At 45.1% G+C, this 14,874-nt stretch overlaps 3 protein-coding genes across 12 annotated transcripts in view; 2 read left to right on the forward strand and 1 right to left on the reverse strand.

The window, feature by feature from the left end:
• LOC111952466 (calcium homeostasis endoplasmic reticulum protein) overlaps positions 1 to 5,225 on the forward strand; it is a 14,705-nt gene extending 9,480 nt beyond the window's left edge. For 3 of the 4 annotated variants that reach the window (XM_023971150.2, XM_070435120.1, XM_070435121.1), the window contains 3 exons: positions 3,725 to 3,758; positions 4,177 to 4,457; positions 4,570 to 5,225. In XM_023971150.2, coding sequence (XP_023826918.1) covers positions 3,725 to 3,758; positions 4,177 to 4,457; positions 4,570 to 4,607 — 353 coding nt within the window. In that variant the 3' untranslated portion in view covers positions 4,608 to 5,225. Of the gene's footprint in view, positions 1 to 1,681; positions 2,139 to 2,351; positions 2,603 to 2,724; positions 2,859 to 2,944; positions 3,032 to 3,267; positions 3,406 to 3,608; positions 3,759 to 4,176; positions 4,458 to 4,569 lie in introns of all 4 variants that reach the window. The other variant, XM_023971153.2, reaches the window with a different exon arrangement.
• On the reverse strand, positions 5,135 to 10,503 carry lg26h19orf44 (linkage group 26 C19orf44 homolog). 5 transcript variants are annotated; one of them, XR_011474129.1, is made up of 9 exons: positions 10,327 to 10,503; positions 9,070 to 9,228; positions 8,267 to 8,935; positions 7,761 to 8,163; positions 7,507 to 7,589; positions 6,943 to 7,429; positions 6,723 to 6,812; positions 6,319 to 6,544; positions 5,135 to 5,421 (listed from the first exon to the last, which is right to left on the reverse strand). XR_011474129.1 is itself a non-coding variant. In XM_070435122.1 (9 exons), the coding sequence occupies exons 2-9, from the start codon at positions 9,214 to 9,216 to the stop codon at positions 5,332 to 5,334; spliced, it is 2,136 nt and encodes a 711-aa protein (XP_070291223.1). In that variant the 5' UTR covers positions 9,217 to 9,228; positions 10,327 to 10,503; the 3' UTR covers positions 5,193 to 5,331. The 5 variants fall into 5 exon arrangements, 3 of the variants coding, with proteins under 3 accessions (XP_070291223.1, XP_023826923.1, XP_023826922.1); XR_011474128.1 differs by having other exon boundaries at positions 6,723 to 6,821; XM_070435122.1 differs by having other exon boundaries at positions 5,193 to 5,421; positions 6,319 to 6,485.
• Positions 9,667 to 14,857, forward strand: calr3a (calreticulin 3a). Of its 3 annotated transcripts, none has more exons than XM_070435125.1 (10): positions 9,667 to 9,712; positions 10,663 to 10,800; positions 11,412 to 11,513; positions 11,793 to 11,996; positions 12,327 to 12,421; positions 12,531 to 12,740; positions 13,292 to 13,405; positions 13,669 to 13,812; positions 13,897 to 13,989; positions 14,126 to 14,857. In XM_070435125.1, the coding sequence occupies exons 2-10, from the start codon at positions 10,707 to 10,709 to the stop codon at positions 14,324 to 14,326; spliced, it is 1,257 nt and encodes a 418-aa protein (XP_070291226.1). In that variant the 5' UTR covers positions 9,667 to 9,712; positions 10,663 to 10,706; the 3' UTR covers positions 14,327 to 14,857. The 3 variants fall into 3 exon arrangements, with proteins under 3 accessions (XP_070291226.1, XP_023826927.1, XP_070291224.1); XM_023971159.2 differs by having other exon boundaries at positions 9,682 to 9,712; positions 10,642 to 10,800; XM_070435123.1 differs by having other exon boundaries at positions 9,696 to 9,712; positions 10,559 to 10,800.
• Positions 14,858 to 14,874: the final 17 nt, after the last annotated feature.

Below are 14,874 nucleotides of genomic sequence, written 5' to 3' on the forward strand. Positions count from 1 at the left end.
ACCGGGCATCCCAGAGTCCCGTAAGCCCCTCTCCTCCGTAGTCATCATCTCAGCATGGCACTGTATTTCTGCTGTCCCACACATCTACTTGCTTGCATATCTGTGTATATAATAGGGCTAGCTTTTTTGGGAAGGTACAGACCAAATAGTAACTGCCCCATTGAGATAATCGACGGCGTCACATCGAAAAGTTAAAGCAGAGCATTGAGGCTGTAGATATCAGGTTCCCCAACCCTCTCCTCTGGCCCCACCCAGACATTTCACAATTTTGTTTTAACCCTAAACTGGCACACTGATTCAGTCAACTATTCATCAAGCCTTTGACTAATTAAGGTTAAACAAAAATTTGAAATGTCTGAGGGGGCCCAAGGAGAGTGTTGGACCCCGGGACGATGTATGATTTAGTCTTTACTGAATGTATGGTTGTTATCTCCACAGAGCTACGTCTTGGTCTGGGCGCAGCTCCCCTCGTCCTGGCCTCCAGCACAGCAGGGCTAGGGAAGAGTTCTGGGTACAAAACAATTATTACAAAACAAGACATACAAAACAAGGACAGGTAGAAAGAAAGAGGGTGGGTGTCACCCCCCCCCTTATTCCCCCCCTTTATCCCTTCCCCTTATACCCCTCCCCGCTGCTCGGGTGGCGGTGCCAGCACGTGCTGCCCAGAGGTGGATTAAAATATTACAATGGAGAGTGCGTTAAAAAGTACAAATTCACAGCGCCGAATGGTCCAAGTAAGAGAGGAAAGGCTGCCAGATCTGATCAAATGTTAATAATTTATTGTTCCCTGTGCTTCTAAGCATTCAGAATGTAGTGCGTACTTTTGGGTGTCAAGGAAAATGTATGTAGTAAAAAGTACGTTATTTTTTTTAGGAGTGTAGTAAAGTAAAAGTTGTCAAAAATAGTATAAATAGTAAAGTACAGATAATCMAAAAAAACTACTTAAGTAGTACTTGAAATTATTTTTACTTAAGTAATTTACACCACTTCTCTCACACAAACACACACCAGGCCCTTCATTATGTTGAGGGTATTGTTAGCAAAACAGCACCGTAGAGAAGATGGTGACAGATTTGATTGACTTTTAGGCTGTCTCTCTTGTGTACACACAGACCCAAGCACTTCAGGATTTTGTTTACATGTTGATTATGGGTAGATTATCTGTAGCCATATTTACCCTTTAACCAAATATCCTTCTCAGTCTTGTGGTGTCAAAGGCATTTCACTGTCCTTGTGCATGTGACAAAACTTAAAACCACAGGAGAGGTGAAGTCGTCCATGTCTGGCCCTCCTGGTGATTATGACGGCGCCCAGTCCAGATCGGACCCCGGTGCCAACAACAGTGGCCACGCTGATAACTCCTCCTCTAAACCCTGGTTCGACCCACAACACATGTCTGGAGGCTGGAACCCCAATCAGCCAGTAAGCTGCTCTCCTAATGTGTTTGTGTGCAGTGTGTGACTTTTCCATTATTATGTAAAACTATATGGAATATTCTGTGTGGATATACTTACAGGTTTACTGTTGTCGTAGAGTTGAACAGAATGACTGATGTTCCTATCTATTGAATCAGTCCCATGCTAACAAACTGTTGAGTTGATGAGTGAGTGGTGGTGAAGGTACAGTAACATGGAAGATGAGACTCTGTCTAAACACCTTTTTTATTTTTGTCCCCTCTCAGCCTCCGTTCGACCCCACCCAGGCGCCCCCGCCGTGCCCCCCCTGGAACAGCCACGAGGGCATCTGGAACGAGCAGAGGGGGGACCCCAGCTGGAGCGGAGGCCCTCCAAGGGGGGAGGGGGGTCCCTGGAGCGGAGGGGGAGGACAGAATGAGCCACCTCCCAACTGGAGCGGTCAGTATGACCAGCCCCCCTGGAGCAACCAGGGACCTGACCAGCCCCCCTGGGGCCAGAGAGAGCCCCCATTCCCCCGCATGCAGAGGCCTCCCCACTTCAGAGGGCCCTTCCCGCCCCACCAGCAAGGGCCCCCTCCCTTCAACCAGCCGCCCCCGCCTCCCCACAACTTCGGCCGGTTTCCTCCACGCTTCATGCAGGACGACTTCCCACACAGACATCACTTTGAGAGGCCACCCTACCCTCCACATCGCTTTGACTACCCACAGGGAGACTTTCCCGGAGGTAAGACTACAGGACAGGTTCCACCATGGGAGCTCATTATTCACTGTTTAACTTTTCTATGACTATTGTATAAGCACCCTTCTGGCTGATTTTCCTGACCACCATCCATAGTTACAGTACACATCGATTTACATGATCATTTGGGACTGACCGTTCTATCTACAACATGTCATTTAACTGAGTCTCTCCCCTTGCCCCTGCGTGTTGACCAAGACATGGGCCCCCCGCCCCACCACCACCCCAGCCAGAGGATCCCTCCTCCGGGCATGGGGGGAGGAGAGCACCCTCCCTGGGGGGGTAACCAGCACCCTGACTTCGGCCCTCCGCCCCACGGCTTCAACGGCCATTCCCCCCATATGAGGCAGCGGCTGTCGCCGGCTCACGTCAACCAGGACGACCCCAGCCTGGTCCCCAACGTCCCTTACTTCGACCTGCCCGCCGGACTCATGGCCCCTCTAGTCAAAGTGAGTAGCACAGGATGAAGATGTCTATTGCTTTTCAAGGATACATTTTCCACAGCTCACTATGTATTTCTCGGACCCCAGTGATTTAAACGGTTGTTTTCCACCTGTTTTATATGCGTAAGCTTGAAGACCATGAATACAAAGCCTTGGATCCCAAAGACATCCGCCTTCCTCCCCCCATGCCCCCTAGTGATCGCCTGCTAGCTGCTGTGGAGGCCTTCTACAGCCCCCCATCCCATGATCGACCCAGGAACAGGTAAAACACAAACATTTTCGCTTCATGTGCTTGAGTGATCAATGCAATGTGTGTGCTCTATTGATTGCAATGTCTTTGTCGGTCAGTGAGGGCTGGGAACAGAACGGCCTGTATGAGTTCTTCAGAGCCAAGATGAGAGCCAGGAGGAAAAAGGGCCAGGAGAAACACAACAGGTGAGACCGCCTGCCTGCTAACCAGCCTTATGTCTCGCACGCGCACACACACACATTTCATAGACTTATCTATAGTACAAGGAGACTTTGGGCACCACTTAACCTAAAGGAAATGTGCCTTTGAAATCCACAGGTAAATACAAATGCTTTGTTAGTCTGGCACTCTGTTTCCCATCTGTAAGTACTGTATGAGAGATGAGTGCTCTAACGAAGTGTGTGTTCTCTGTCTCTCCCAGTGCCCACGGGGGTAGTCGTTCACACAGCCGTTCTCGTAGTCGGGGCCGCTCCTCATCTCGTTCCAGCTCCAGCTCCTCCAAGTCCTCCCGCTCCTCCTCACGGTCCCGCTCTCGCTCCTACTCCAGATCACGCTCCAGGTACACGCAGATGGGATTCTTCCTGATTTAACAGGAATTGCAGATTTCGTCAGGAATACTATCAGATACGCCTGTACGATACACTCGAGATGTATTGGTAGACCGTTTTCCTCATTTGGTTGGAGGTTAGGTGGTGTTAAGTAACACTGGAGTGAACGTCGTCAAGTTTGACAGATCATGTTGTTTATCTTTCCCCTCCACAGGAGCAGGAGCCGATCCAGGTCGTCCCGCAGTCGCTCTCGTTCCAGGTCTCGCTCCAGATCTCGCTCTCCTGACAAGAGACGGCTAGAGAAGCCCGGACATGCCTCCGCCCCCGCCACCGCCTCCCAGAAGTCCCGTAGCCCCTCCCCTCCGTAGGTCCCTCTCATCTTGGTGTGAAATGTATCCTGCTCTTAACACATCATATCGCCTCTGGCATATTGCTTACAAATCTGTGCATATCATAGGGATAGGGGCTTGGGGAGGGTAGAGACCGTAACTATGCCATTGACATAATGGAGGCAGTTGCTCTCACATTGAACATTTAAAGCAGAGCATTGAAGGCTGTAGATCAGGGTTCCCCAACCCTCTCCTCTGGGCCCCACCCAGACATTTCACATTTTTGTTTTAACCCTAAACTGGCACACCTGATTCAGTCAACTATTCATCAAGCCTTTGACTAATTAAGGGTTAAAACAAAAATTTGAAATGTCTGAGGGGGCCCAAGGAGAGTGTTGGGACCCCTGCTGTAGATTTAGTCTTTACTGAATGTATTGGTTGTGATCTCCACAGAGCTACGTCTGGTCTGGGCGCAGCCCCCTCGGTCCTGCCTCCAGACAGCAGGCTGGGAGAGGAGAACAAGGGCCATCAGCTGCTCATGAAAATGGGCTGGAGTGGTTCTGGGGGGCTTGGGGCAAAGGAGCAGGGCATCCAGGACCCCATCAAGGGGGGAGAACTCCGGGACAAGTGGGACCAGTATAAAGGAGTGGGGGTGTCTCTGGATGACCCTTATGAGAACTACCGCAGGAACAAGAGCTACAACTTTGTAGCTCGCATGAAAGCAAGGGAGGAAGGTAGGAGTGTTCTTTTTTTAAACTGTTGCAATGAAATCCTGATGTAGTGGATAGGTATATTTTTAGGTGATATGACAAACTAAAATATAACAAAAGGTCTTCTTTATTTCAGTGAATCGGGAACCACAAGAGCCCCCTCCCGCTGAATAATGTGCATCGTAAAGCAAACAAACCTAACCCAGAACACACCTCTTCAGTCAGTTTTTTGTACAGAATGTTCTTATAGTATGTTTCAATCTATTTGGAAAAATCCTCACATACCAGGTTTTGAATGTTGCTTTTTTGTGATACTCATTCATGTATTTTCTTCTCATGTTCCAGTTTTTGATGACTTGGAAATGGATATAAATAGTATTGTGTTGCTCTTTTGTAAGAAAAATAAAATACGTTTATGGAATTCACCCACTGATGCCATGTCAACTGTAAATGTGAATCAAAATTACCTTCTAACCACATGCTGTAAAGATTTGTTTGAATGAATGCGCTCAGTTTGTCTCCGCTTGAACTTAAATGTACACTGTAAATAACATAAGAGAAAATAATTGTCCCTTCAGGATCAAGCATCAAAGATGGTCCATTTAATATCAAGGTAAAAAAAAAATCATGATACCAGTTAAACTTTTTATTGAACAGCATTACAAATGTTTACATGTCCTCATTGATCTGAATATAAAAATGGTACATTCTATTGAACATGACACTCAGTAAATGATCTTGTCATAAGGATGTCCTGATCTGTAGGGTCGGTCTCACATGCCCCAACTAATACATTTTTTTTATTACAAAAATTATCTGGTATAAAATGTTTTAATAGTACCATGTAAAGTGTCCATACATTTCCAGTGCTGAGTGCAGTCCAGGCAGCTCCTGGTTGTCAGATATAGTGATACTCTCTCATTTCCTGAAGAACCTCCTCCAAGGCCTCTTCCATGGTCAGCTGGGGAGACTTGTGACAGCGAATGAACTATAACAAAGATCACACAGTTGAACAAAATCTGAAAATGCCAATCTTTGTCTTGGATTATGACTACAAATGGACAGTGTAAGAAGTGTGAAAACAATTAGGGTCCACAGTTACGCTTGTTTACACTGAGGTCGGAACGCAATCATGGTTACATTAAGACACTGGGCCAGAAAACATCTCGATGCATGGATGGGATATGCCGCTGTACCTCAAATTTTACTTTAATCCACACTGCTCCATTGAAGATTTAAATACTGCTAGTTACCAGTAGCCACAGCAGCTATTATGAAATGGCACATCGCGTTCAACAACAACGGAGCTAATTGGCAGACACCGCCATTCCAAAATTGCTGCCGTGGTTACTGCTAGCTAGCATGAGTACGAAAAGGGAAGTTTTCAGAAAGAAAAAAAATAATCTTCTCGATGTATCAGTGTGAATAAAGGTAACATTTGGAGTAGAGGTATATCACATTCCTGCATGTTTTCTGACCCATATCTCGCGCCGGCTCCACGGTGTATTAATGTAAGGTTTCCTGAACTTGGTACTGAGGCCCCCCCCTGGGTGCACGTTTGTTTTTTCCCCCTAGCACTACACAGCTGATTAAAATAACAAACTCCTTAAGCTTTKATTATTTGAATCAGCTGTGTAGTGCTAGGGCAAAAAACTAAATGTGCAACCAGGGGGGGCCCCAGGACCGAGTTTGGGAAACCCTGTCTTAATGTAAACAAGCGTGAAGGTAGGGTCGATATCTTCAGGCCAAAGCAAATATTTGACAAAGGTTGAGAGGCCCTCATAAGAGGATAAGTGTCAAGGGGGGTGTTTGACTACCAATTATACCTTCAGTACTCTGTAAATGTGTAGGAATGAATTTAGGATTGGGCATTAGAGTAGCCTACCTCCTTGGTGTCCTCCAGAGTKGTGTAGGTGTAGTCTGCAGGGCCCAGGGACTGCAGCAAGGAGGAGTGAAGGTGGCGGCTGGTCTGGACAAAGTGTTTGGTGAGGGCCAGCTGCTGCCTCAGAATGTCGTTAAGGGCAAACACAGCAGGGCTGTACGCACTGAGGGCTTGGGAGGAGGTAGACACAATATAGGTGTGGTCAGTAGGTTGAAGACCTGAGCCTTTCCTGTTTAGATAAGAGATTAGGCTTCAGACATTGTGTTAGCGATGGTGACAATGAGGTGGGTGAAACAGTGTGTCGACTAGCATGAGTCGCACCTGAGGCATTTTATTAAAATATATGTTTTAACTTATTTTTTAAATGAGTGAGAATTTGTCACTGAACCGTGGCTGTAAGGACATACCCTCCACAGCCTCTGCACTGACGGTGTGACTTGCAACAGGGGTTGGATCCACGTAGGCCATCCCCACCGCTGGCCCCAGGGCTGCCATACCTACACAGACTGACAGTGTTATGTAAGGAAAGGTATGACAGACAGGTAGCCATTACTACATTACACTGACTAAAATGGCAATATTGTTTTTGCTGTTACAAATATTACTGCAGTTAGTTAGTGGACAAACCGGAGGACCAGGTGTAGGCCAGTCCGTCTGCTTGGGTCTGCACCGCAGCCTCTCTCACACTCCTTCTGCTGGGCGAGCGTCTTTTCCACACACTAGACGGCGTGATAGTGTCAGCCACAGAGTGGGAGTGAGATGATGATCGGGAATAGGAACCCTTGCTGCTTCTGCCACTGAATGAATCAGCGGTTCTACTGTAGTCTGTGTGGGTGACATGACTGTCTCCCTCCGAGACACTGGAGTACTTGTCTTGCCGGGATGTGTCGGAGACGATGTAGTTCCTGACCTCCGACACGCCCTTGTCCCCGTCTCCCAGGTGCTCAGAGATCTCACTCATCCTACTCCTGTCTGTCTCAGTCCTGATCTCACTCTCAAAGTCACTCTCATAGTCCTCCCTGGGCTCCTCTGATGGGATCTGCTCCTCACCAGATACTTCCTCGATAAATGATCTAGGGGCAGGGTCCTTGTGTTTGACCGCTTTGGTTTCTTTCTGGAAAACAAAACCTCATCTGAAATGAAAAACATTTTCCAGAAAGAATGGTACCACTGGCTGCCATTATTACCAACCTTTTTATTTTTTTTGTTCTCAGACATTCCAAGCGTGATGACCGGTGCCAGGTCGTCCAGTGACATAATGTTAAGCTTGAATTCTGCAGAGAAAACATAACTTAATGAATCAATTGAATTTAGTAAATTATATTAAAGTGCTCTGCATCACTGTTTAGCCTTCACACTCAAAATAATATAGAAAAACACTACTCATTTCTATATTTCTTTTCACTACAACTCAGACTACAGATATTTAACGCATGACATCTTACCATCAGAGACCCCACTTTTCTCACTGATGGCATCGTCAGAGGGCAGGTCCTCAGGGTAGAGCTCCATCAGGGAGCCCAAGGCCTCAGGGAAGAGCTCCTCCAGGGAGCGCACCTCGCTGAGGGCTGACAGTGAGGACCGGGAGCGCTTGAGGTGTCTGGCCCGGGGGGAGCCCTGTCTGCCTGGGGAGGGAGTGTTGGGGGGAGAGGGCGATGGAGAGAGGACCACTGAGGCACTGCGGATGGAGAGAGAAGGGCTGTGCTGTGCCAGGGCTCGGCTGGAGAAGCAATTGGGGGACCCGAGTCGTTGAGGAAAGGGTGGGGAGCGGGACAATGCTCTGACTGAGGATGGCCAGTCTGCCAGTGGAGGTGAGGGTGAAACCTTTTGGCTTCTTTTGACGAAGGACTGTGGAATACAATCAAAAGGTGAGATGGTGGTTAGTTTGCACATTGCTGGTACTAAATTGCTATTAATACATAATACCACTCTTAGTAAGGCAGTGAGGTACCTTTCTAGTTGTCTGTGAAGACACTCTTGCTTCTTTGTGCAGGCTATCCTCTGACGACTCAAAAGAGCCTCCCAGGAGCTTCCTCATATCCTCCTCATCACTGTCCAGAGTCACACCTCGACTGGCCACCCTGACTGGAGGAGTAGGGGCTTTGAAACCACCCAATGGCATGAGATCCAGATCCGGGCCTTTCTCCTTGGGAACTACAACAGGTATAGGTGATGCATTTGCTGTCTTCTTCAGGAAGCGTTTTCCCTTCATACTGAGGCCACTGCTGGACTGGTCAGACAGGGTCAGGGGCATCTCCCTCTCTTGGGGGGCTGGTGGTGTACTCCTATTAGACAGCGCTGGTCCATCCCTGGCTTGTTGCCGGTTTCGTATGCGGTTCTCTATGAGGGCCAGTCGGCTCAGGGCCGTGCTCTGTGAGCTCCTATGGGATGTGGTCACATATTTGGGCTCGACCGGCTGTGTCTGGGTCCTGCTCAGGGCTGGAGGTTGGCTGGTAGCAGGTGGAGGGGCTTTTTTGAGGAACCTGCTCCCCCAACCAGCCCCGACGCTCTCTGGTGGTGGGTCGTCCTCTAAGGATAACGATAGGTCGCTCAGGTCCTGGAATGGGGTTTGTCTGGCTTGTGAGGTGTTTCTCCTATTGGCAATGGTGTCCACATATCCCTGGGGAGAAAATTGCAATAGAAATGCAAAACATTCTGTGAATACTTTGCACTCACCATTCTTGCAGTTTGGGGTAGCTTAGCTAATGAACAACCATTGGGTGTACGGTATAAAATAAATTAACTTTAACTTACTGGATCTCCATGGGTTTTAACTGTTCCTTTGGCCACATAACGCTCTGGGTTATCCTTTGAGTCAGCAGTGTTTTTGGTTATTCTCCTCTCTGAGAGCTGTGCCTGTGCTCTTTCCAGAGCTGAACTCCTGCCACCACGATTCCACATTCTATCTATTAGCTTGTTAGAAACACAATCAAATGAATGTTAGATTAGCTGTTCAACAATTGGATATTTGCAAAACATCTGCGTTGTCATTTTTTATCATATGAAATAGAAAAATAAATGCAGGAATAAATAACAAAAATTAACAACAAAGCAAAGCTATGTTCATCGTAAGTGGTTCTAAGCAGTTTAAAAAAATACAGTGACCTACATTTACACTGGGCTGCTAGCAAGAATATATCTGCTTTGCAGTCGTGTACAAAACAAGCAGACGAGTGCATACGACATATGTACTTGATTAGATGTGTCCGTTTTGAGATTAATATTGTAGCAACAACATGATTTGGCCATGGATCGATCAGCCACGATCGCTACAATGTATCCAACGTTTCACTGTAAACAGCGTCCCTCGTATCCATGGGACGAATCGCAGTTTACTCACATGACATCATTTAAACGCGTCAGTCTACGGAAAGCTAAAAGGCACGGGGTTTCAGAGGTATATCATGCAATGTCCATATTTTATTGTTATTTATTGCATTTAGTAAGCCTAGTGGATATGTGTGTCAACATTGGAGGAACGTTTATTTTGCTATGCAACTGTGTGGAAAGGTGCATTTAGACTATAGCATGCACATTTGAATAGCCCACTTGGTTCACAGAATAGGTGAACATGTTTTTCACAATTTTACAAAACTATCCACAACATAAACTAAATTGTTTCCCTCTCGTCCCCTATTATTGCTGCTCTTACAAATTCAGAGAAATTATTGAAAATATGGCCCACTCGGTGTTGAAGAGGTTGCCTCTAACCTCTGGTTCAGAGTCAGATAGTTTTATCCCCCATGTCGTTAAATCTAGGGTTTGGGATTGGGCAATCTGATCCTAGACCCGATGTGTAAACAAAGATGATGGATATACTGATAAGATGCTTCTCTCTCCCCTAACAATGGGAGTTGTTGTCGTCGAAGCGGCATGGTGGGCTGTCTTGCTCCCGCCTATCCTTTCTTTGGATCGGTGGATACATCTAATTATTTTAATACTCTTGAATATTTGATCAGGGTTGTTGACGTCAACCGTCTGTATTGGATGGAAAGATGCTATGCTACTAACCTCATACAATGAATATGCATAGCCATCTCGAGACAACGAATGTTGCCGGATTGTCACGACACTCGCTCATTGACCTCCATACAAAAACTCCTTGCTTGGTGGTCGAAAAAACGTAACCTGTTGGAGGGAGACAGATTTTCCGTCGAGTTGGGCCTCTCTCTTTGCCTCTTCCTCTCTGTGTGTAATCCGAGCACTTCCGAAAAATAACTCGTGGTCTCATTTCATTGGACAGGCTCTCATCCAATGAGCCACGGCCATCTGTGAAGGAATACGGAGTTAGAAATTATCATATAACCTGTTTCCTTATTCTTTGAGCGTTTATTACTGGGTTTCAAGGAGCTAAACGACACAGTTTACCTGGACAGCGGGACGGTGGAAGCATGAGGGTCGCAGTGGCATTATTTTCAGTTTTTGCATCGGTAGCTGTCACCATCGACGCTACTGTATACTTCAAGGAACAATTTCAGGATGGAGGTAAATGTGACTTTTGTCTTACTGATCATTGCTAAAACGTTTATATGTGATAGATCATGTTTTGGGATGATCTAATCAAGTGCCCATACCGTACCATATAACGTAGTGTTTTGGTCTTTACGGTCTTTAATTAAATATTCAATGTTCTTTCTGCATGTAGTAGTCAATCACTTTGGTATCTAGGCTATTGCTTGGAAAAAGCTCCATTATGTTGTTTCTGTTGTTAAAATAAAAGTTTTCTGTAATGTGGAACATGAGATCTACACCTTGTGCTTCAAGGAAGTTTTTGAGTTTTATTGGATTTTTTTTGTTGTTGCATAAAATCTATTTGAAAGTGAATTGACATAAAATATATTTATGGTCAGACTTTTTACACTGTGTGTAGAAGACACACAAATGGTGTGTCTTCTATGTATCAAGAGAACTTTTGACATAGTATCAAGGTGAAATCCATTTTTGTCATTTTGTTTCATCAAAGTGTTATATGACTCAGCAGTGCACTGTATTTGATTCTTTCACTTTTGATTTGTTATTTGATTTCCTACCATCCCTACTCATCCATGTAACTTCCCCTAGATCCTGACTGATAAGAATGTAAATGTTGGTTTCAGATGCATGGAAGAGCCGGTGGCTTGTATCGAAGCACAAGACTGACTATGGAGAGTGGAAACTGACTGCTGGGAAGTTTTATGGCGATGGTGAGGCCGATAAAGGTGAGCTGAAATAGGGATGTGCGGTAGTTTGATCACAACAAGATGTTTCAATATGGAGTTATGCCCAACTCCTTCACTAAGTCTGAGTTTGCATATGCCAAATGGTTGCAAATGGCTCCCTTAGATTGTGGATTGTTGTCAATGCAAATGTAAAGCGTATTCTCGCCAACACTAATCAAAATGTAATCCACATGACATACAGTACTGTAAACTAACTATACATCACTTTTACCTTATACCTACTGATGTTAATGTATCATCTTCTTACCTGTTCCACAGGTCTCCAGACCAGCCAGGATGCCCGTTTCTATGCTATGTCCAGCCGCTTTGAACCCTTCAGCAACGAGGGCAAGCCCCTGGTGGTCCAGTTCACTGTCAAACACGAGCAGAAGATCGACTGTGGCGGCGGATATGTCAAAATCTTCCCAGCAGACCTAGACCAGGCAGCTATGCACGGGGACTCGCAGTATTACATCATGTTTGGTTAGTGGGTGCAGAGCACCACTAGTTTTTCTGACTGAGGAATGATTTTTGGTCAGAGATTAATCCCTCTGTGTATATGTGTTAATTCCATTCTTTTAGTTTTAGATTTGTGTGAATTGTTAGATATTATGGCACTGTTGGAGCTAGAAACACAAACAAGCATTTCGCAACACCCACAATAACATCTGCTAAATATGTGTATGCGACCAATAAAATTTGATTTTGTGACCCTCAGTCATTTTCAGAAATGCGTGGATTTCAAGGTAGATTCTGTGTTTTATTGACGTGACAATCAATATATTAAATGCTCTCTACCCATCCATCCCACAGGGCCAGACATCTGTGGCTACAGCACCAAGAAGGTTCACGTCATCTTTAACTACAAAGGCAAGAACCACCTCATCAAGAAAGAAATCAAATGCAAGGTAAGACATTTTAAATCCCTCAGCATTGAATTCTGTTACTGCATATTGCCCGTCAGGCCTTTCTTTGCCTCTAACCTGACCCCTGCTGTTCTCCACTTTGTCCCTTCAGGATGACGAGCTGACACACCTGTACACTCTGATCCTGAACCCGGACCAGACATACGAGGTGAAGATCAACAATGAGAAAGTGGAGTCAGGCACTTTGGAGGAGGACTGGGACATTCTGCCCGCAAAGACCATCAAGGACCCCGAGGCCAAAAAGCCAGAGGACTGGGACGACAGGCCCAAGATTGACGATCCTACAGACACCAAGCCAGAGGTGAGCCTCTTTGATTGAAGATATTTGATCAAAGTAAACCAGCATTGATATAGGTAATATCAGAATCATGTTTGAGAAATGTAATCCAAGTCCACAGTAATTATAACAAGTTATAAGAAGTTTATAAGCTGTTACTGGGAATGACAATGTGCTGAAGAGGCTCAGCCCTTTTTTTGCATTGGTGTCCAGTCAGCACTGTTTCCCTATTCGGCCCAATGCATCTAGTCAGGAAACACAGTTCCATCAATCCACTGGAAAATGGACAGATCCCAAAGTTTCCCCAAGTCTAGTTACTCTTACATAATGGTAAAAGAATTTTAAAGAATTTGATGGCTATCACATTTCATTCTGCCATATTATGGGCCCATTGTGCTTAGAGAATGTTGTATGATCTTTCTTCCTGATATTAACAGTAATTTGACTATTAAGGCCGATGTGCATGAGCTTTCTGTGGTCCTGGTTTAGTTACACCATTTCAGGAGTTCTCTCTCTTTTGTCCAAAGCACTTTAAATTCTGTCACTGGCCAACTAATCTTGAACTTTCTCACTAGGGCTGGGAGAAGCCTGAGAACATCCCTGACCCTGATGCTAAGAAGCCTGATGACTGGGATGTGGACATGGATGGAGAGTGGGAGCCTCCTGTGATCCCCAACCCGGAGTATCAGGTATACACTGAGTTTGAACCAGTGGCTAACAACACTTAAATAACTTCAATTATTAATCTGTTATAAATGCTTATAAATTATGTAAATGCTGATTAAGCTTATTATGTTAATATACTCTAGAATCCTCATGCATTCATAGCATATACAATACTTACAAATAGTTTATTAATACAAGTTATTATAGAGTGTTATCCTTCCATGAGCTGCATTATACAGCAAGTTGGTCACCACTGGTAGTCTAATATCTGGCCTTGTCTTTTCAGGGAGAGTGGAAGCCAAAGCAGATTGACAACCCCGATTACAAAGGTACCTGGGTGCATCCTGAGATTGATAACCCTGAGTACACAGCCGACGCCTCCATCTACAAGTTTGACAACATTGGAGTGCTGGGCCTGGACCTATGGCAGGTATGTTAGACAATGAATGAGAAATTTGTAGCTGAAGGGTTATTATGGGCTTGATGTTACATTTGTTTGTCTGTCTTTCTATAGGTGAAGTCTGGCACCATCTTTGACAACTTCCTGATTGGCGATGATGTAAAGGAGGCGGAGGAGTTTGGAAATGAAACCTGGGGAACTACAAAGGTAGGATTTTGTTATTTTCATGATATGTTTCTATTTTGGCATAAGTTAGTATGAGTTCAATTTGCTATTTCTTTTCAAATGTTAGACCAAAATACAACCGCCCCACAATGACCCACTTTCTTTATTTGTAAAATAGGAACCAGAAAAGAAAATGAAAGATGCACAGGAGGAGGAGGAGAGGAAAGCGAGAGAAGAGGAGGAGAAGAGCAAGAAGGACACTGCTGATGATGAGGGGGATGAAGATGAAGAGGAGGATGAGTCAAAGGAGGAGGAAGAGGACAGCCCAACAGAAGAAGGGGAAGAGGAAACTCCCAAGAATGACAAGGACGAGTTGTAAATGAAACTGAACAGAAGATGTTTCTGTCCCGTTCTATCTCCTCTCCAATGGACTGACTGCTGTGCATCATCACATTGAGTAATACCCTATGGACTTGCCCTTCCTGTGGCAACCTATTTTTCAAGTGTAGGGGTGGGAAAGGGGCAGGCAATGTTTGCCTTTTTTAGAGGTTCCATTTTTTATTTTTAATAGGTGTTTAGGGTTGAAGAACTGGGTTTAAGTTTTATGTTTCTGTGAGAATGATTCATTTAGGATAATTTCCCCCTTTGTTCAGAATGTTTTCTGTCCTGTCCATGTGTCCTACAGTTGCTCTAGGTGGTGCTGCCACTGGCTTCCTTGCTTTTATCATCAGCTACCATCAGTTCATCCCTTCAGTGTCAAAGCAAAGGATTATTCCCCCCATTCTTGTCATCAATCTTATCTGATGCTGTCTATTTTGGGAAACAAATTGGGTGCATATCAGTTGTAGTTTGTTTTGATTTATTTTTATACAGTTGTATGCACTACTGTACTATAAATTATTATAATTAACATCCTTTTAATTTATT

The sequence above is a fragment of the Salvelinus sp. IW2-2015 genome, linkage group LG26 (assembly GCF_002910315.2).
Source record: "Salvelinus sp. IW2-2015 linkage group LG26, ASM291031v2, whole genome shotgun sequence".
Lineage (NCBI taxonomy): Eukaryota > Metazoa > Chordata > Actinopteri > Salmoniformes > Salmonidae > Salvelinus > Salvelinus sp. IW2-2015.

Coding starts and splice junctions, on each gene's coding strand:
- calr3a (XM_070435125.1), top strand. CDS start 10,707: ATGAGGGTCGCAGTGGCATTATTTTCAGTTTTTGCATCGGTAGCTGTC. Junction 12,422..12,530: donor AGAAAGAAATCAAATGCAAG/GTAAGACATTTT, acceptor TTGTCCCTTCAG/GATGACGAGCTGACACACCT. Junction 13,406..13,668: donor TCCCCAACCCGGAGTATCAG/GTATACACTGAG, acceptor TTGTCTTTTCAG/GGAGAGTGGAAGCCAAAGCA.